Genomic DNA, 21,851 nt, shown 5'->3' on the forward strand with positions numbered 1-21,851 from the left:
ACGCCCTCTTTTCTATTATACCGTATAATGGAATCAATAAAAAGACTCTCCTTGAAGTTAACAGCAACAAAAAAGCTTCTCTTGACTTAGATCAATTTTTCCAGAAAGTGGATCCACAATGGAAAAATACAACCTCTTTTAAGGTTACAAAAGTCCTTTACGCTTCATAGAAAAACACAGGTAGGAGGATATTATTGTATCTCCCCATTTCCAGAATAAACATCCAAATCAACAACTGAATAACCCGGGCTAAGATTTTAGCCAGAATCAAAGCCACAAAAATGCAAGAAATGAATCCGTGCAAGGCAACATTAGGTAGGGTCCTTGGAACATATATTTCACCCTTCAGCAACCCATCAGTATTTCTCAAGTTATACAATAACAAAAATTCTATAAATATATGACAGACTAAATAAGTTTTGATCTAATAATTTATTTTCAAAAACATATATTGGCCCTGGCCGGTTGGCTCAGTGGTAGAGCATCGGCCTGGCGTGCAGAAGTCCTGGGTTCGATTCCTGGCCAGGGCACACAGGAGAAGCGCCCATCTGCTTCTCCACCCCTCCCCTACTCCTTCCTCTCTGTCTCTCTTCCCCTCCCGCAGCCGAGGCTCCACTGGAGCAAAGATGGCCCGGGCGCTGGGGATGGCTCCTTAACCTCTGCCCCAGGCACTAGAATGGCTCTGGTCGCAGCAGAGCGACGCCCCAGAGGGGCAGAGCATCACCCCCTGGTGGGCAGAGCGTCGCCCCCTGGTGGGCATGCCGGGTGGATCCCGGTCGGGCACATGTGGGAGTCTGTCTGTCTGTCTCTCCCCATTTCCAGCTTCAGAAAAATACAGGAAAAAAACAAACAAAAAACCATATAGATATATTCTATGCTCCTGCAATCGATAATACTGTAGTATCCCAACCCCATCCCCACCCTTAATGATGTTATCAACATGAAATGGATTTGAATCTTCTATTCCAAGAAAAACACTGAGTGCCTGAGTGTATTATGCAAAATGTAACAGGAATGATATGGGTGGGGGCTGTAGACAGAGAAAGCAGAGCTGAATGAGTGTGGGACACAGGAACTCAGGTGAGCTCAGAGCTGTGTGTGTGACACGGGGAAAGAGGGACAGAAATGTGGAAGGCACAGGCGTACACTGCCAGTGGGCCTGGGAGTGGCTCTTGCTCACTCAGTGGAAGACATGAACTGAGTAAGCATATGGTGGGAGGAGCTGGCATAAAGGAGTGTGTAAAGACCCTCTGTGACAAAGGGCAGGGGCCCGGAGGCGAGAGGAATGAAAACATGACCTCTGAAATGGAATCGCCTTGCTAACAGAGCAAGCTGCCCTTTTCCCGGTAGTGCCACAGAGACCTACCAGCTCCTTCCGCTTGAGCTCATACCCTGTGTGTACTCTCTGCGACACTCGACACTCGGAGAACTCAACAACCACCCATCTCCATAGCTATGCACAGGTTTTCCTGTTGTCATCTGGTAACTTGGGCCTGCTGCACCCCTCAGATAAAAGTCATTCAACTTCCTCTTCTCTGACGGACTTGTTTTCTTTACCAAAAGAACACTCAAGCTGCAATGCCCACCACATTGCACATTTTAAGATTACTCATTAGAGTGACGTCACGGAAATGGCGCCGTGAGCAGCGCGACCGACAGATCTCCCCTAAATCACAACAAATTTATCAACTAGAAACAGAAAAATTTATCCTCGGAGCATTCCGGAGTTCCACACAAACTGAAAGCGAAAGGACTGTTATCACTTGAATCTGAGAGACGAGGGTGTGGAGGAAGCTACCGCAGCGACGTTCATTCAAGCCGCGAGGGAGTGCGCCTGTGGTGAGTCAGCCCACACTCGGGAGCCACGAGCAGCCGCGGGCGCGCGCCCGGTCTGGTTGCAGAGCGAGCACCGCCCACACTCAGGAGCAGTGAGCAGCCGCAGGCGAGCGCCCGGTCCGGTTGCAGAGCGAGCACCGCTAACGTTCCCAGCGGCCCACGCACTGCGAGTGAGAGTCGCCAGCCACTGGTGCCCGGAGCACTCAATTCGCGCGCGTGCCCTGGGCATTCCACGCGCCCAGAGCGCCTTACTGGCCCGCACACCCAGGGTGCCCCATTATCCTGCGCCTGGTGCGATTCAGCCGCCAGCGGCAGGGCGAGCGGGAGAGGCACCAGGGTGGTCTTCTACTTGGGAGATTCTCTCCGTGGGCGGGACACCTCACCCAGCCATTCAAGCTAACAATCAAGCGTTGGGGGAGGGGCGCGCGCAGGCAGCCTAAAATACCTTCGGGAGCACAGCTGCGACCCAATCACTGAAATTAGCTTAACCCATGAAATCTGTGCACCCTCGGTTCTAATTGATAAGATCTCTCTCAGTTCAGCGATCCAAGACAAGAGGCGTGATATTTTTTAGTGCCTCTCGCTAAAGGGGCGGGGGCAACTTCTGATTGATAGAGCCTCCATATTCAGGGATAAACGCTAACAAGAGGGACTTGGCAGATAATAAGATCTACACTAGTCGCAAGCAGAGACTAGTGCCTCTTCTTCCCAGCCAAAACAGGCTACAAAGTGTGGAAAGCCTGGGTTGAGAGGTCCAACTGAATGCTAGGCGCTGAACAGTCACCTTGACAACAATTGACTCCCACCCCCGCCTGATTACACTGGAGGCCCTGACTGCCAGAGCCTTTCCCAAAGCCTTGCACTGAGTGGGGATAGAGTGGGGATTTCCCAGCTCTTTGAGCCTCTTACTCCCCAGGCAGAAGCAGTTGCAGCCTTATAGCTGGATCACCAGGCTGCTAATTCAGGAAGGGGGGACTAGGAGAGAGAATCCAGGAAAGCGAACTCTCTCATCGTTGGACCCTGCAAACACCAACAAGCCTTGACTACCAGCAAGACTAAAGCCAATTATATGACATTGCCATAGAATCCCATCAACTTCAAATCCCTACCTAAGTGTGACACAGGGGCAGAGCCTGGGGTACAGAGTCACCGACCAGAAAGAGGGAGAGAAAAGAAAAAGGAAGAAGTTAACCTCTCAAAATCAAGAAAAATCCACAGACTTTACAACTTGTTCCACTAATTTTTTTGTTGTTGTTGTTTGTTTCTTCTATCTTATTGCCTTTATTTCCTCCACCTCAGTCCTTCTATTCTCTGCCCATCTTATGCTTCCCTTTTCTTGAACTACACTACCCATAACTGTTACATTTTATTTCTCTTCTTCATCCTCACCCTCCTTTAAGGTTATACTCCAAAACACTTAACTCTCACTCTCTCCTCTTTTGTTTTTTTTTTTTGATTTGCTTTATTTTGTTTTTTTCTCTTCCTTTTTTATTTCTTCCTTCGTTTTTCTCTTTTTCTTATTTTTTCCTTTCTATTCGTTTTTTCTTTTCTCGTTTTACTTTCCTCCCATTTAATCCTCAATCACGAACAAATTAGTTAATTTGGGACTCAAGGCTTTTTTTGGCTTTATTTTTCTTTTTTGCTTTTGTTATTGTTTTTTTCTTGTTTGTTTATTTTTGTGGCATTTTGGGTCCTCCCAACCCAAGGTCTCCATTGTATTTAGTCTTCGCTCCACTTAATACAACAGATTTTTACTTATTATTTTTTTTTTTCTTCTTTATTATCCTTTTTTTGGTCCTTTTTTCTGGTTCCCTCTTATCCCTCTCATTATATCTCTTAGTTGACCATCACTTACAAGCAAATCATCTTATGCTTGTCTAAAATTTTCTTCCTTTTTTTTTTTTTCTTTTTTGCATTTAGTAGGTCCCTACTCCCTTTCTTTGCCCCTTGAACTCTTCACCCCAAATCAGGCCCTCCATTATACGCACGATATTTCCCTGAGGAGGAGAGAGGAGGGAAAGAGAAGAAAGAAAAAAAGGGGGAAATAATAAATTATTACTGGTTTTTTTTGTGGGGTGTTTTACCTTTTTTTTTTTTTACTTTTTACTCTTTATTAATTCTAATTAGTGCTATCAACAAGACCACCCTCAGATGCCAATAAGAAAGAGGAAATCGAATATTATGGATACAAAAGAAAGAGAGGTAACACAAATAGATGTGGAAAAATCTATGGAGAAAAGACAACATATTGGAAGCCTTGGAGCTAAATGACAGAGAATTTAAAATAGAAATCTTAAAAATACTCAGAGATATACAAGAAAACACAGAAAGGCAATATAGGGAGATCAGAAAACAACTCAATGAACACAAAGAATATATTACCAAGGAAATTGAAACTATTAAAACAAATCAAACAGAAATGAAAAACTCAATTCACGAGCTGAAAAACGAGGTAACAAGCTTAGCTAACAGAACAGCCCAGATTGAGGATAGGATTAGTGAAATAGAAGACAAACAACTTGAGGCACAACAGAGAGAAGAAGAAAGAGACTCAAAAATAATAAAAAATGAGAAAGCCCTACAGGAATTGTCTGACTCCATCAGAAAGAATAACATAAGAATAATAGGTATATCAGAGGGAGAAGAGAAAGAAAATGGAATGGAGAATATACTCAAACAAATAATAGACGAGAACTTCCCAAGCCTGTGGAAAGAACTAAAGCCTCAAATTCAAGAAGCAAACAGAACACCAAGTTTTCTTAACCCCAACAAACCCACTCCAAGGCACATCATAATAAAGATGACACAAACCAATGACAAAGAAAAAATTCTCAAGGCAGCCAGGGAAAAGAAGAGTACAACATATAAAGGAAGGCCTATTAGATTATCATCAGACTTCTCAGCAGAAACTCTACAAGCTAGAAGAGAGTGGACCCCAATATTTAAAGCCCTGAAAGAGAGGAACTTTCAGCCAAGAATACTATACCCATCAAAGCTATCCTTCAAGTATGAAGGAGATATAAAAACATTCACAAATACAGAAAAGATGAGAGAATTTATCAACAGAAAGCCCCCACTCCAGGAAATACTAAAGGGGGTTTTCCAACCAGATTCAAAGAACAAAAGAAAACAACACCACAAGTAACAGCTCCACCAAGAACACAATAAAACCAAACTTAAACTGTGACAACAAAGGAAAAAAAGGGGGGAGAGGATGGAGATTAACAGTAGCAAAGGACGATGAAGTGCAGAAATACTTATAAGATAGGGTACTACAATGAATATGGTAGGTACCCTTTTCATTGCTTAATGGTAACCACCCTTGAAAAAACCACCACAAAAACACTTGACTTAAAAAAGGTAGCAACAGAGGAAAGAAGTATGGAACACAAACAAACAAAAACAAATGATAGAAAAACAAAAGAGAAGAATCAAACTAGATACAAAACTAACAGAAAGCAAGTTATAAAATGGCAGTAGGGAACCCACAAGTGTCAATAATTACACTAAATGTAAATGGATTAAACTTACCAATAAAAAGACACAGAGTAGCAGAATGGATTAAAAAAGAAAATCCAACTATATGCTGCCTACAAGAAACACATCTAAGCAACAAGGATAAAAACAAATTCAAAGTGAAAGGCTGGAAAACAATACTCCAAGCTAACAACACCCAAAAAAAAGCAGGCGTAGCAATACTCATATCTAATAATGCTGACTACAAGACAGAAAAAGTACTTAGAGACAAAAATGGTCATTTCATAATGATTAAGGGGAAGTTGAATCAAGAAGACATAACAATCCTTAATATATATGCACCAAACCAAGGAGCACCAAAATATATAAGACAGCTACTTATTGACCTTAAAACAAAAACTAACAAAAATACAATCACACTTGGAGACCTCAATACACCGCTGACGGCCCTAGATCGGTCATCCAAACAGAGAATCAATAAAGATATAGTGGCCTTAAACGAAATACTAGAACACCTGGATATGATAGACATCTACAGGACATTTCATCCCAAAGCGACAGAGTATACATTTTTCTCTAGTGTACACGGAACATTCTCAAGAATTGACCATATGTTGGGCCACAAAGACAATATCAGCAAATTTAGAAAAATTGAAATTGTACCAAGCATATTTTCTGATCATAAAGCCTTGAAACTAGAATTCAACTGCAAAAAAGAGGGGGAAAAACCCACAAAAATGTGGAAACTAAACAACATACTTCTAAAAAATGAATGGGTCAAAGAAGAAATAAGCGCAGAGATCAAAAGATATATACAGACAAATGAAAATGAAAATACGACATATCAGAATCTCTGGGATGCAGCAAAAGCAGTAATAAGAGGAAAGTTCATATCACTTCAGGCCTATATGAACAAACAAGAGAGAGCCGAAGTAAACCACTTAACTTCACACCTTAAGGAACTAGAAAAAGAAGAACAAAGACAACCCAAAACCAGCCGAAGAAAGGAGATAATAAAAATCAGAGCAGAAATAAATGAAATAGAGAACAGAAAAACTATAGAAAAAATCAATAAAACAAGGAGCTGGTTCTTTGAAAAGATCAACAAAATTGACAAACCCTTGGCAAGACTCACCAAGGAAAAAAGACACAGGACTCAAATAAATAAAATCCAAAATGAAAGAGGAGAGATCACCACAGACATCATAGATATACAAAGAATTATTGTAGAATACTATGAAAAATTATATGCCACCAAATACAACAATCTAGAAGAAATGGATAAATTCCTAGAACAATACAACCTTCCTAGACTGAGTCATGAAGAAGCAGAAAGCCTAAACAGACCAATCAGCAGGGAGGAAATAGAAAAAACTATTAAAAACCTCCCCAAAAATAAAAGTCCAGGCCCAGATGGTTATACTAGTGAATTCTATCAAACATTCAAAGAAGACTTGGTTCCTATTCTACTCAAAGTCTTCCAAAAAATTGAAGAAGAAGCAATACTTCCAAACACATTTTATGAGGCCAACATAACCCTCATACCAAAACCAGGCAAGGATGGCACAAAGAAAGAAAACTACAGACCAATATCTCTAATGAATACAGATGCTAAAATACTAAACAAAATACTGGCAAACCGAATACAACAACATATTAAAAAAATAATACATCATGATCAAGTGGGATTCATCCCAGAATCTCAAGGATGGTTCAACATACGCAAAGCGGTTAACGTAATACACCATATCAACAAAACAAAGAACAAAAACCACATGATCTTATCAATAGATGCAGAAAAGGCTTTTGATAAAATACAACACAATTTTATGTTTAAGACTCTCAACAAAATGGGTATAGAAGGAAAATATCTCAACATGATAAAGGCCATATATGATAAACCATCAGCCAACATCCTATTAAACGGCATAAAACTGAGGACTTTCTACCTTAAATCAGGAACAAGACAGGGTTGTCCACTCTCTCCACTCTTATTTAACGTGGTGCTAGAAGTTCTGGCCAGAGCAATCAGACAAGACAAAGAAATAAAAGGCATCCATATTGGAAAAGAAGAAGTAAAGGTATCACTTTTTGCTGATGATATGATCCTATACATCGAAAACCCGAAGGACTCCACAAAAAGATTATTAGAAACAATAAACCAATACAGTAAGGTCGCAGGATACAAAATTAACATACAAAAGTCCATAGCCTTTCTATATGCCAACAATGAAATATTAGAAAACGAACTCAAAAAAATAATCCACTTCATGATTGAAACAACAACAAAAAAATACCTAGGAATAAACATAACAAAGAATGTAAAGGACCTATATAATGAAAATTACAAAGCATTGTTAAGGGAAATCGAAAAAGATACAATGAGATGGAAAAATATTCCTTGTTCTTGGTTAGGAAGAATAAATATAATCAAAATGGCCATATTACCCAAAGCAATATACAAATTTAATGCAATTCCCATCAAAATCCCTATGAGATTTTTTAAAGAAATGGAACAAAAAATCATCAGATTTATATGGAACTATAAAAAACCCCGAATAGCCAAAACAATCCTAAGGAAAAAGAATGAAGCTGGGGGCATTACAATACCTGACTTTAAACTATATTATAGGGCCACGATAATCAAAACAGCATGGTATTGGCAGAAAAATAGACACTCAGACCAATGGAACAGAATAGAAAGCCCAGAAATAAAACCACATATATATGGTCAAATAATCTTTGATAAAGGGGCCAACAACATACAATGGAGAAAAGAAAGCCTCTTCAACAAATGGTGTTGGGAAAACTGGAAAGCCACATGCAAAAGAATGAAACTCGACTATAGCCTGTCCCCGTGTACTAAAATTAATTCAAAATGGATCAAAGACCTAAATATAAGACCTGAAACAATAAAGTACATAGAAGAAGACATAGGTACTAAAATCATGGACCTGGGTTTTAAAGAACATTTTATGAACTTGACTCCAATGGCAAGAGAAGTGAAGGCAAAGATAAATGAATGGGACTACATCAGAATAAAAAGTTTTTGCTCAGCAAGAGAAACTGATAACAAAATAAACAGAAAGCCAACTAAATGGGAAATGATATTTTCAAACGACAGCTCAGATAAGGGCCTAATATCCAAAATTTACAAAGAACTCATAAAACTCAACAACAAACAAACAAACAATCCCATAAAAAAATGGGAAGAGGACATGAACAGACACTTCTCCCAGGAAGAGATACAAATGGCCAACAGATATATGAAACGATGCTCAGCTTCATTAGTTATTAGAGAAATGCAAATCAAAACTACAATGAGATACCACCTCACCCCTGTTAGATTAGCTATTATCAACAAGACGGGTAATAGCAAATGTTGGAGAGGCTGTGGAGAAAAAGGAACCCTCATTCACTGTTGGTGGGACAGTAAAGTAGTACAACCATTATGGAGGAAAGTATGGTGGTTCCTCAAAAAACTGCAAATAGAACTACCTTATGACCCAGCAATCCCTCTACTGGGTATATACCCCAAAACCTCAGAAACATTGATACGTGAAGACACATGTAGCCCCATGTTCATTGCAGCACTGTTCACAGTGGCCAAGAAATGGAAACAACCAAAAAGCCCTTCAATAGAAGTTGGATAAAGAAGATGTGGCACATATACACTATGGAATACTACTCAGCCATAAGAAATGATGACATCAGATCATTTACAGCAAAATGGTGGGATCTTGATAACATTATAAGGAGTGAAATAAGTAACTCAGAAAAAAACAAGAACTACATGATTCCATACATTGGTGGAACATAAAAATGAGACTAAGAGAAAAAAAAAAAAGAGACTAAGAGACATGGACAAGAGTGTGGTGGTTACCAGGGGTGGGGGGAGGGAGGACATGGGAGGGAGGGAGGGAGAGAGTTAGGGGGAGGGGGAGGGGCACAGAGAACTAGATAGAGGGTGGCGGAGGACAATCTGACTTTGGGCGAGGGGTACGCAACATAATTTAATGACAAAATAACCTAGACATGTTTTCTTTGAATATATGTACCCTGATTTATTAATGTCATCCCATTACCATTAATAAAAATTTATTAAAAAAAAAAAAAAGATTACTCATTCATTCAGCAAGAAAAGGACATCCACAGTTTGAATTACCCCAATGCTCTGATGTACCAGAACTCTCCAAGTTTCTCCCAGGAAACACCTGACTTGGCCATAAAATATTCAAACAGAAAAGACCAAATTCATTTAAACGATAGCTCACAGCCAGGATATTAGAGAAAACTTGATGATTAAGGCCTCCAACTTCTTTTTCCTACCATGGAAAGTGTTGCAGGTATTTTTAAAAAGAAGAACACATTTTTCTTTTGATTATGACATTTGGGTGACATTATAAGTCTTTCTAGTCATTCGATCCTGTTAGAGACTTGGGAACTAATTTTGTATTTAAAAACAGGTTCTCTCTCTCTCTCTTTTTTTTTTTCAGAGTTCCAAAAGAATAAAGAGACATCTTGTATGTTTTATGCCAACACTCCCCAGCTTTCAGGCTCTGGGACAAACAAGTAGTAAATACACACTTACCTCCACGTCGCAGGCATACTCTGAGCCATCTAGAAGCGTCACTTTGCACTGCATGCTTTTAGGTTTTTTGACAATCTTTAATGGAGATCGAGAGAGTTTACTGCTGGATGATTTCTGGGAAAGTTTATCGTCTTCTAATTGCTGATACTCGAGCTGTTTTGCAGCTCTAGCAGCAAATTCCCGCTCCTTGTCAGTGACCTGTGAAGAACAATGAGTGGTTTTCACTGCAAGGCAGGGAATAAATATTGCATTGCTCAGGCAACACCAGAACACTTTACCAACAGGCATTCCTAGTTTTCAAAGGATGAAAGACATTTAAACTAGGATATTAGAAAAGAATATAAATATACAGATATTTATAATGCTAACAATTTTACCTAAAAAACTTCTGACGTTTAGATGCACCAGTAGGGCTCACTGCAGTTTGACTCAAGGATTTACTTTCGAAACCCTGAGCAAATGCCACTGGGACTTCACTGAGCAAAGAAGAAAAAACAAATAGACTCCTGGATTTTTAAAAAGGCATTGGACACTACTGATCTTTACAAAAAATCATCTAGATTTCGCCTAGTATACTCCATTTTCTTTATTCACTGGAATCTTCTATAGCCCCATAATTTCCAAATCTACATACCAGGCATCTTATAAACTTTAAGGCCTACAAGAACTTCAAGTATTAATCTTCTCAGTAATTTTACAACTGTTAAAATATTTGTTTGGCTTTAAATCAATTCAATGAAGCCAGCAGCACTGAAATTCATCACTAAGTAATCCCTTAAATGCGCTTCCCCTCATTGTAATGAGCCAGTATAAGAACAGATCAAATCTGGCCCAAAGCTTTAATCTGCTTTCGGATCACAACAGTCTAGTCCAGACTAAGACTCAAAACGGCAGAGGACGTCCTATGTAACAATAAAATTCTCCCTTGAATCACTCCCCGTAGAAATCTCTGTGCACTGCCATCCAGCTACTCTTTTTACACCCCTCATCTATCTATTAAATGACCACCGAAGGTATTAGTGCAAATTCAACTCCTGGGCTAGACTACTACTGTCCCACTGGCATAATAACAGACACTGACAGTTCGAAGAAAAATATGTTGTGAAATTCAGTTTAGGCCCCTTGAATAAACATAAAATTTCCCCTCTCATGAACATACTACCATCCTCCTGGTAGCTAACAGGACACAGGCTTGAGAGTAAAAGATGGTGTTGACTATCACTTCAACTTCTCTTCTTCGTTAGCCTTTACAATTTTACATCACTCTAATAGAATCACAAAGTTATTTTTTTTTAGTATATTTATCTTGGATTTTAGGTACAGATTTTTGCTTTCACGATGGCATTTTCTACCTTGTTTACATCCAAAAAACTGCCAATATAGTCCTTTCCTCCACTACCTTGCAGACAAATTCAAGGCCAAGTCTTGAGAAGTTCTTCAGAATTATAAACAAACAAACAGAAACACACCATTTGATGAGTAAAAAAAACCAAGAAAAAAAACGGAATAACCAACTTCAAAGTCCAAACCAGTTGAGATGCAAGCCCTGATTGAAACAACAGAAAACTTGCTCTGGCAACTTGGACCAACTTTTTTGGACTATTAGTCTTCTCCATTTAATTTTGCATTAAAACAGTGCAAAAAGAAAAAAAAAAGAAAAAAGTTACAAAACATTAATTCTGGCCTTCAGGTAGTTTAAGAAGTTTGGTAACCTTGGAATTTTATATCATAACCATAACACATTTGTTAAGTGCTTTATAATTTACATAAGACTTTTAATGGACATTATATCTCATTACAGGCAAAGTCAACAGAAGCTAATTTTTATTTACATTTTACCTGGAATTAACCTTTCTATATATTACGATAATGAAATTTCATTTTTCCTCTACTAAAATAAAAGTACCTGTATCAGAATAAGCTTTTGGGTTACTTAGATATCAAGTCCAGAGTTGTCATAAACCACCAATGTTGAAAGAGAGGCAGGCCTCCTTTCCATAACACTTGAAACAACAACCATCACTGAGGTTCTTAGGCACATTTTGAAATCAGCTGTAATGGCTCTAAATGAAACGTCAATCATAGTCATACTGTGCACTACAATTTAAAAATATCGGTACCAACCATTTTTGCAAATCCTCTCTTTGATTTCATCCTCATAACAGCTCTGGGAGGGGCATTATTGCCCTCATTGGCACGGGAGGAGAAAGGGACGAAGCGCGGTTTTAACAAACTTTCTCAGGGTCACCAAACTAGTCAACTGGGATTCAAATTCAGCCCAAGCCCACGTTTTAATCATCGCTAACTACCCAAATACACTTTGTTGTGTACCTCCAACAGAACTGGACTCCTATATGGATCAAAAAATTTTAGAACTTTATCCCTCCTGATCTCTTCATTTGTAAAATAAGGAACCGAGGCCCAGTTCTCCAGAATACTAAAATGACTGGTAAGAGAGAGGGCTAACTTAAGTCTCCTAACTTTGCAACCAGTCATCTTTACCACTAAGCGTTTAGTATAATTTCTCTTGTTTTGTTTCAAACATCTGACTAGAGAAGAAAAAAAATATATTTCACCATGTCTGGGGAGAGAAACTCTTGCTTCTCTACAATTATTCCCCCACCTTCATTTTTATTTCAATTCAGGGTTAAGAGGAAAGAATGGAGAACAGCCCAGCCTAGTTATCTTAAATTTTTGAAGATTTAAGAACAAACACTACTACTATCACTGCTCCACAAAAAGAAAAGGTAAAGGAACATCATGGAAAACAACAACTCCTTAGGTTTCATTGAACAAATTGGAAGAATAGCTGTTTATTCCTGGTTCCGAAACATCTCGGATCAGACAGAGCACCTATTTATAAAACATGAAAATAAATGTTATTCTCAATACTACTTAAAAGCAAAACTTAAATGCCGTGGGGAAAGAAATAATCGGTGGCAGTTTACTATAATTTAATGTTATAATAAATAATGAGTTGCACCTTCCAAAGAATTTCATGAATATGCTGATTTCATTTCTAGACGCATGCCTATACATCTGGCCTCTGAAAAGTAAATCGTTTGTAGGGGACTCCAGATTTCCTTACTATGTGTGAGTCAGCACTCTAAAACTTGTCGATTCCAGATCTGGTGTTTTTTAAGTCAGAGAAATTTAAACACGGATTGATTCAAGGCCCAGGTGTAAACCATGTTTTATACTTTACACAGGAACGTTAAAGAGAAATATTCACATCACACATGACAACTGAGATATGTCTAGAATGTAACAGATTTGACAGTATACATGAATCTCAGGGAGGGAAAGAGACCTACGCAGTATCACTGAGTGTAGCTGGCAACACTAGTCAGACTGACTCCTGCGAAAAACAAAACAGCTCTGACCCCTGGGCATGAATAAAAATCAAGAGCATAATTAAAGTCGTCAGTGTGGTGTCTAGCCCCCCTGTAAACCCAGATAAAACCAATACTGCAGTCCAGATTTCAGTGGAGTTGAAGAGCTTTAATCAAAAGCAGGAGTTACCAAGCAAGGTTGTGGAATGTCATTCATTGAAAACATTCAAGTACCGTAAATTTTCATCTGCCTGGGACCAGAAAGGGTGAAGCAGATGATCCCTCATAGTTCCTTCTCGTGCTAAGAGACCAAGGTCAGACCACACCCTGAAAAAGCTCAGTAAACATTCCCTAATCGGTTTTCAGCGTGATGCCAGCCACTGCAGGGGAGCGGGAAGCAGGGGCCCGGGGCTCACCTCCTTCCTCACGGGGGTGCTGTGCGCTGCGGCGGCTGCGAACTGCTCCAAGGCCTGGCGCTGCTCCTCAGACCCCGGCTGCGCCCCCACGGGCCCTTGCGGAGCCGCCGCCGCCTCCTGGGGCTCGGCCTCCTGCTCAGGCTTGGATTCTGAGTCTGAGCCAGATTCTGTCGTCATGGTTGATTGTTCTGCAAGCAGAAAAATGGAAGTCCCGTCACTGGGTGCAATTACCTTCCCTCCGCAGGAACACGAGAGTGCTACACACCTGAAGGCTGCGGAGAACCACAGGATGAAAGACGGAGAAATGCTAACAATCAAAGCCTGATCCTACTGTACACAGCTAACAGACTTTTCAAATTTACCACGAAGGCGGGTGCCTGGGAATGGTTCAAAGTTAACATTTAACTGAAAGTACAAGTTGATCTGCAATGATCACAGGTTTTATTCCTATTTGATTTTTTTTTTGCCACAGATGACTGTAGAGTAACGTCATAATTACATAACAGATACATTTCATTTGAGGAAAATGAATTTGCTGCATCAGCCTAATATATACTTTAATCTCGGGGAAGGATGATCTCATAATGAAGTGCGTATTCCTTCTCGTTCCCTTGCCTCTTCCTATCGATAGGAACTCTGCTCTGCCTCTCCCAATCCCTGCATCTCTCCATTCCTGCCTGAACAAATGCCTCTCCTTTGATTTCTCATCAAAGCCAGAACAGAGGCTTTTCCAGGGACACAGGACTCGTCCATATGGGACAAGCACCGGCCATGCTGGAGGAAGGGGCTGCATCACCTCTCCCTCCCTCACAGTTCCTTCTCGGGGCTCCTTCCTGACTACCCTCTCTCTCCCTTGAATGTTGAAAGGGAATTACCTCATAAGAAACTCAAACAATAGATCTTAATATATAATAATTTGCTCTTACATCTTAAGAAAGACTTTGCAGAATATAACCACCGTGCTGGTCAAGACATGTAAATACGTTGGGCCTCAGTTTCCACATCTGCTTAATGAGAGAATTGAACGTGATCATCCCTAAAGAACTTATTTTCTGCTGTTACTTTCCCCTCTACTAATCGCCATGTCATTTTGTTTAAAGCAGATTTTTATTCTAAGCAGCAACAGAGTTGTTATGCCTATGGTTACCACGTCATTGTAAGTAATTCATTTTGGGTATGTAGAAACTACCTCAAAAACAAGTATCTCAGATTATAATATATTTTCCTTTCCTAATTTTAATTTTCTGGTAAAAATAGGCACCCTGCTCTGCCTACTTGATCAGGGTCCTATGAGCAAAGGGCTGGTGGAATACTTTAAGCAAATGATATGATACACACATTAATATACAGGGGATCCTTGGGTTACGACAGTCTTGACATACGTTTAGAGTTTATGATGCTCACTCTCATAAAAACTAAAAAAAAAAAGAGATGTGAGTTTTGGCTTATGCCGTTTGCATTGTATTTATGGAGTACGTGGGTGAACTAGTTTGGTTGTATGGGCAGAATACGGAGTAATGCGGCATATGAATGAGAAAGGTGGCGTCCCCCAGTCCGCTTACCTACTCTATTCTGGGCTGTTAAAAGCCAAAGCGTTGTTTGTGTGTTTGTGTTAGGCTATGGTGTGTTTCAACTTACACCAAAATTCAGGTTATGTCACTGTCATAGGAACGGAACTGTATCGTAACCCAAAGACCCCCTGTAATTATGCAAAACAAAACTCTATAGTAAAATATTTATTTCCTATGTTCACAATACACATTGGAACACGTTTAATAATTTGAAAACAAGGGGAAACATTACAAATAATACCAATCTACTTGATAAACTAAATGCTATTTCAGTGCTTCTATTAGGATTACTTTTTATAATTACCAGATAGTCTTTCTGCTGAATAAAAGACATATCAACTTGACATGTGCTCAGCTGCCCAAAGTGTATGTAAAAGCAAGTCCAAATTGAGAGCAAGATAGTAATCCAAATAAAACTAAGACATTTTCTTCTTTCCTTTCACATTGTTTTAAAATTTCAAGCAAATCTTGAAAGTAAATATTATATTCTCTTTTGTGTGTTTTTACTGAAAAGTGGTATGAATCTAGAGAAAAAAGTGAAGCCTCCAATTGAATCCCACCTTTCAGAAGGGGGAAGATTAGTTGTAATAGTTCAATTCATCGAACTTTTACTACATACCAAATATAAGTCAAGCACTGCTTATAGTTTAGAAACAGAATGAATATATTATAAAGCCCTTTTCCACCCCAAAGAGCTCCTAATCAGTGGCAGAAACGGACACTCCCCAGAATCCATTTTCTCCATTTCCTTTTAGTAACTTTGTTTTTGCTGGTACTTCTCCACCTAGCTTGAGACTACAATGAGCTGTGGCCATATGATCAAGTCTGACCAATGAGACAACAGAGAAAATGTATTCAGTACTTAGGTCATCCTCATAAAGACAGAGCCACTTTCTCTAGATTTCCTCTCCCACTGGCTGGAAATTAACACTGATTTTGGTTCCCCACAGAGTCAGTTATGGAGGCCTCAAGTTCAGGAAGATGCCAGAACTGCCCCTTTCAGCCTGGATCCTTGGATGACCGCATGGACTACAATCCACATACTCTGGGTTGTTACATGAGGCAGAAATCAAGTTCTGTTTGGAACCTCAGTATAGTGGCCTACACCCAATCTAGTACACATTCTGCTAGTCCTACTCCAGTGGTACCCATCTAACTAAACCAAAGTAGCCTTCCCTTGATCTCACATCCTCCATGAGATATACTATCGTATTTCTCTGTCTTCCAACCACTTCTCAAAATCTGTCTGTTGACCTTTACTGTCTTATACTTCCTCACTTCCTCTTTGCAACCACTCCTGTCTGACTCCACCAGGGTGGCTGTTGTGATCAACGCAAAGCAACACGCACTCTGGTCTGTTCTTGACACGTGAGCTCCAACCCAGTGATGAGACTTTCCTTGTCAACATGTTTCCATCTCTTGTGATTCCGAACTCACCGCACTCTCCCGGCTTTTCTCCTGATCTCCCTGGTTACTTCTTTTCATTCTCTTGTAGGCTTACTCCTCAGCCAACCTCTAAACGTGGGACTGTCCTGGAAAACTCCATTCTCTCTCTGCATTCCCTCCTCAGCTTCGAGTACCCTTTCCCAGGGCTTTAAATACTTTCTGCACGCTAGCAACTCTCTTATTCATATCTCTAGTCCAAACCTCTTTTGAGCTTTTCAAACCAGTATCCCACTGCCCCTGGACCCTTCTCGCAGGTATCTCCTCTCTCCCAACCCGCACCCCCTCCTCTTCCTCACCGCACTACACGGCAATGCCATTCCTTCCAGCCAGAATTCCAGTAAGTCACTGCCCCTTGACCCTTCTCACAGGTATCTCCTCTCTCCCAACCTGCGCCCCCTCCTCTTCCTCACCTCACTACACGGCAATGCCATTCCTTCCAGCCAGAATTCTAGTAAGTCACTAGCGACATTTTCCTTTCCCTTACCTTCTTTATCGAATATAGGAAAGTTCTGTAAATATATATCAATACATATTAAAAATATATTCTTCAAAAATATAACTGACCCTTGAATAATGCAAGGGTCAGGGGCACTGACCCCCTGCCACAGTCAAAAATCTGCATATAACTTTTGACTTCTCACAAAAACTTAACTATTAATAACCTACTATTGACCAGAAGCCTTACAATAACACAGTTAACACATATTTTGTGTATATAGTATATACTGGATTCTTACAATAAAGTGAGCTGGAAAAAAAGATAATGTTATTATGAAAATCGTAAGAGAAAAAACATTTACAGCACTGAACTGTATCAATACTGTAACTTTACGTCACTTATTTACAAGATGAATTGCCTCAGTACCTGTATCAATATTGTCTTATATGATACAAATACTATAGACATTATACCTATTACTAACACTAAACATAAAAAAAATTTTCAAAAAGAAATTCATATTTACAGATATAAAATTAATACATTGACAACGAAGAAGCAACAATATGATTGCTTTATCGTAGCCTAGTATAATCGATTCAAAATCTTCAAAAAAAATTCTCCAATACACTTATTGAAAATAATCCACATATAAGTGGACCCACACAGATTATAATTTATTTTTGGATTTTTATTTATTCATTTTTAGAAAAGAGGGGGGAGAGAGAGAGAGAGAGAGGAAGGAGGAGGAGGAGGAGGAGGAGGAGGAGGAGGAGGAGGAGGAAGAGCAGGAAGCATCAACTCCCATATGTGCCTTGACCAGGCAAGCCCAGGGTTTCGAACCAGTGACCTCAGCGTTCCAGATCGATGCTTTAAACACTGCACCACTTGCAGCGGCAGGTCAGGGGGACCCACACAGTTCAAACCTGTACTGTTCAAGAGAATACTGTAGGTCTTGAATTGGTTTCCTGCCACTAAGCAAGCCTTCGTTTCTCTCCTTAGTTCTTTCAATAACCTCTCTTTCCCGGCTTCTGTTCCTGCCTACCTCTGTTCTGCCTCATCTTCATAAAACATAAATCTAGTCATCTAACTCACTGCTGAAAACCCTTTAATAGCTTCCCAATGTCCCTGAAATTACACCTAAGCCCTTTTGTTAGCATGGCCTTCAGGGCGAGCTGAGGCCTCACTCCCCATCGCACCCAGCGGAGGCCTCACTCCCCATCGCACCCAGCGGAGCCCTCACTCCCCATCGCACCCAGCGGAGGCCTCACTCCCCATCGCACCCAGCGGAGGCCTCACTCCCCATCGCACCCAGCAGAGGCCTCACTCCCCATCGCACCCAGCAGCACCGCCTTCCCGCTGACCTGCCCTGACCCAGCCACATGGTCTTCTGTCAGTTTCTAAACCACATCAAGATTGTCTGCCTGGAGATTTTTTAGACATGCTGTTCCCTTTCCTGAGAACAGACTTCCTCAGCAATTCACGTGGCCAATTCCCCATTCAAGTGTTGAACAGAGAGGCTTTCCTTTTTTACTCAGTTATTCTAATTGTGTCTTATTGTTTCCTGCCCATAATTTATCAACTTCTATAATTACTGAACTCTCCCTTTTTTTAAAAAATATTTTATTTATTGATTTTTTTAGAGAGAGAGGAGTGAGAGAGAAAGACAGAGAGAGAGAGAAGGGGGAGGAGCAGGAAGCATCAACTCCCATATGTGCCTTGACCAGGCAAGCCCAAGGTTTCGAACCGGTGACCTCAGTGTTCCAGGTCGATGCTTTATCCCACTGCGCCACCACAGGTCAGGCCTGAACTCTCCCTTAACGACCTTTCCTTGTATTCAAGGGTGGAAATCATACATGTGTATACCCCAATATACCCAGTACAATAGTCCCCTTCATCTGTGGGGTATACCCAGCAAAGGCCTGAAGGTATGGATAATACAGAACCTCACATATACTGTTTTTTAAATGATAAAATTGAATTTATAAATTAGGCATCGTCACAGATTAACATCAATAACTAATAACAAAACAGAACAATTATAAGCAAATTCTATATAATAAAAGTTAGGTAAATGTGGTCTCTGTTTCCCTCTCAAAATGTCTGATAAACCCATCCAATAACCAAGACAGCTACTAAGTGGCAGAGCGTGGACGAAGGGATGATAGACGTCCCAGACAAAATGAAGCAAGATCATCACGCTACTCAGAACAGCAGGCAATTTATAATTTTTTTTTCATTTTTCCGAAGCTGGAAACGGGGAAGCAGTCAGACAGACTCCCACATGCGCCCGACCGGGATCCACCTGGCATGCATGCCCACCAGGGGGCAATGCTCTGCCCATCTGGGGCGTTGCTCTGTTGCAACCAGAGCCATTCCAGCGCCTGAGGCAGAGGCCACAGAGCCATCCTCAGCGCCTGGGCCAACCCTGCTCCAATGGAGCCACGGCTGTGGGAGGGGAAGAGAGAGACAAAGAGAAAGGAGAGGGGGAGGGGTGGAGATGCAGATGGGCACTTCTCCTATGTGCCCTGGCCGGGAATCAAACCCGGGACTCCTGCACGCCAGGCTGATGCTCTACCGCTGAGCCAACCAGCCAGGGCCAACAGCAGGCAATTTAAAACTTATGTCTACTTTTGGAATTTTCCATTTGATATTTTTAGACCACAGTTCACTGCAGGTAACTGAAATCACAGAAAGTAAAACCTTAGATAAGGGGAGACTACTATATAAACACACTACCTAAAACACAGTAGGTATTTCAATAATTATTTGATGAATGACTAAATAATAAAATCAACCCCCATTATTATAGTTCTGCATTTTCAAGTTTAATAACTCTTCCTTATAGTTTTTAATCATTTTACTCTTAGGTGGATCAAGAGTAATTTTTTTTATGTTTTATGGAAAATAGTACTCAAACTTTCAGAACCAAACCCTTCCCACAAGGTAATGGACACGATTGGTCTGTTTACAGTCTCATACTTTTAGCAATAGACTGAAAAGCTTTCCAAAAACAGAAAAGGAAAATGTTTTGATAGTTTAGAGAATATCTATAAAAGAGTAACCAAAAAGTCAGATCACTAAAATAAATAAATAAATAAATAACTATTAGAAAAAGCATATTTTAAAAAATACTTAATTTTTCCTAAAAAGGGCCGTTCTTGTATATAAATCACATTATTTTACAAAACTTGGATACCTTCAGTAGAAGTCCATTATTACGTGTTTCAGGAAATAATCAGCAAATAATGCCTATAACAACAATTAGATGTCAAAACTGTTATAGACACAGAAAACCAGAATAATATAACATTTCAGTTCCTTTCACTTTAAAATCTATGTATAACGGTTACAGATAAATACATGAAAATTGGCCCTGGCCGGTTGGCTCAGCGGTAGAGCGTTGGCCTAGCGTGCGGAGGACCAGGGTTCGATTCCCGGCCAGGGCACACAGGAGAAGCGCCCATTTGCTTCTCCACCCCTCCGCTGCGCCTTCCTCTCTGTTTCTCTCTTCCCCTCCTGCAGCCGAGGCTCCATTGGAGCAAAGATAGCCCGGGCGCTGGGGATGGCTCTGTGGCCTCTGCCTCAGGCGCTGGAGTGGCTCTGGTCGCAACATGGCGACGCCCAGGATGGGCAGAGCATCGCCCCCTGGTGGGCGTGCCGGGTGGATCCCGGTCGGGCGCATGCGGGAGTCTGTCTGACTGTCTCTCCATGTTTCCAGCTTCAGAAAAAAAAAAAAAAAATACATGAAAATTATCAGCAGCAAATATGTTGCCATGTGTGTCTGGGTGTCTAACTTCATTTTTTATTCTCCTACTTCCTCTTCCATAAGATGAGGGATCAGGCCTGAAATTAGTGATGTAGGCGAGGTGTGTGTGTGTGTGGGGGGGGGGTGAGGTGTGTGTGTGGGAGGGGGCGGTGAGGTGGGAGGGGTAGTAAAAGGCAGGAAACTCCCAGATCTTCTTTCAGTTCAAGCCAAGAAGTCTGTTACCTCTTTCATCATCTTTCAACTTCCTTACTACTTTTTTAATCTAAGGAGTTTTTACATAAATGTAGTATATATATCACATATCAATACACTCTAGACTTTAAAAAGTTGTCAAATAAGTGTTAAAATAAGAATCTTTCTAAACCTATGAAATTAGCCTCTAGAGCAGTGGTCCCCAACCCCCGGGCCGCAGACCAGTACTGGTCTGTGGGCCACTTGGTACCTGTCCGCAGAGAAAGAATAAATAACTTACATTATTTCCGTTTTATTTATATTTAAGTCTGAACGATGTTTTATTTTTTTAAAATGGCCAGATTTCCTCTGTTACATCCATCTAAGCCTCACTCTTGACGCTTGTCTCGGTCTCTCCGTCCTATCATAAAGGCCGGTCCATGAAAATATTTTCTGACATTACACAGGTCCGTGGCCCAAAAAAGGTTGGGGACCACTGCCCTAGAGTCACTACAGTACATAAACGAAAAGGCCAAATTTAGTGAAGAAATACCCCAATTTGGAGTGCTATTATTCTGGTCAGGAAACCATTTTGTACCTGCCTTTGTCTTTAATTCCATGACTCCCTAAGGCAGAGAACCAGCTGTACAAAAGCCGAATAAATGAAAAACCGATAGAGCCCAGCAAGCTCCTATCCGCTTTTTCAGTAATATCAATGAATAACCTACCATGATTTTCTACCTGTGAGTATACTGTACAGCAGGGGTCCCCAAACTAGGGCCCGCGGGTCGCATGCAGCCCCC

At 40.6% G+C, this 21,851-nt stretch overlaps 1 protein-coding gene across 14 annotated transcripts in view; it reads right to left on the reverse strand.

The window, feature by feature from the left end:
• EPB41L3 (erythrocyte membrane protein band 4.1 like 3) overlaps nt 1-21,851 on the reverse strand; it is a 280,869-nt gene that overhangs the window by 98,155 nt on the left and 160,863 nt on the right. For 13 of the 14 annotated variants that reach the window (XM_066247531.1, XM_066247544.1, XM_066247539.1 and 10 more), the window contains 2 exons: nt 13,653-13,840; nt 9,905-10,102 (listed from right to left, as the gene is read on the reverse strand). In XM_066247531.1, the coding sequence (XP_066103628.1) occupies nt 9,905-10,102; nt 13,653-13,829 (375 nt within the window). In that variant the 5' untranslated portion in view covers nt 13,830-13,840. Of the gene's footprint in view, nt 1-9,904; nt 10,103-13,652; nt 13,841-21,851 lie in introns of those variants that run through there. The other variant, XM_066247533.1, reaches the window with a different exon arrangement.

Source organism: Saccopteryx bilineata, chromosome 11, assembly GCF_036850765.1.
Source record: "Saccopteryx bilineata isolate mSacBil1 chromosome 11, mSacBil1_pri_phased_curated, whole genome shotgun sequence".
In the NCBI taxonomy this organism is placed as follows: domain Eukaryota; kingdom Metazoa; phylum Chordata; class Mammalia; order Chiroptera; family Emballonuridae; genus Saccopteryx; species Saccopteryx bilineata.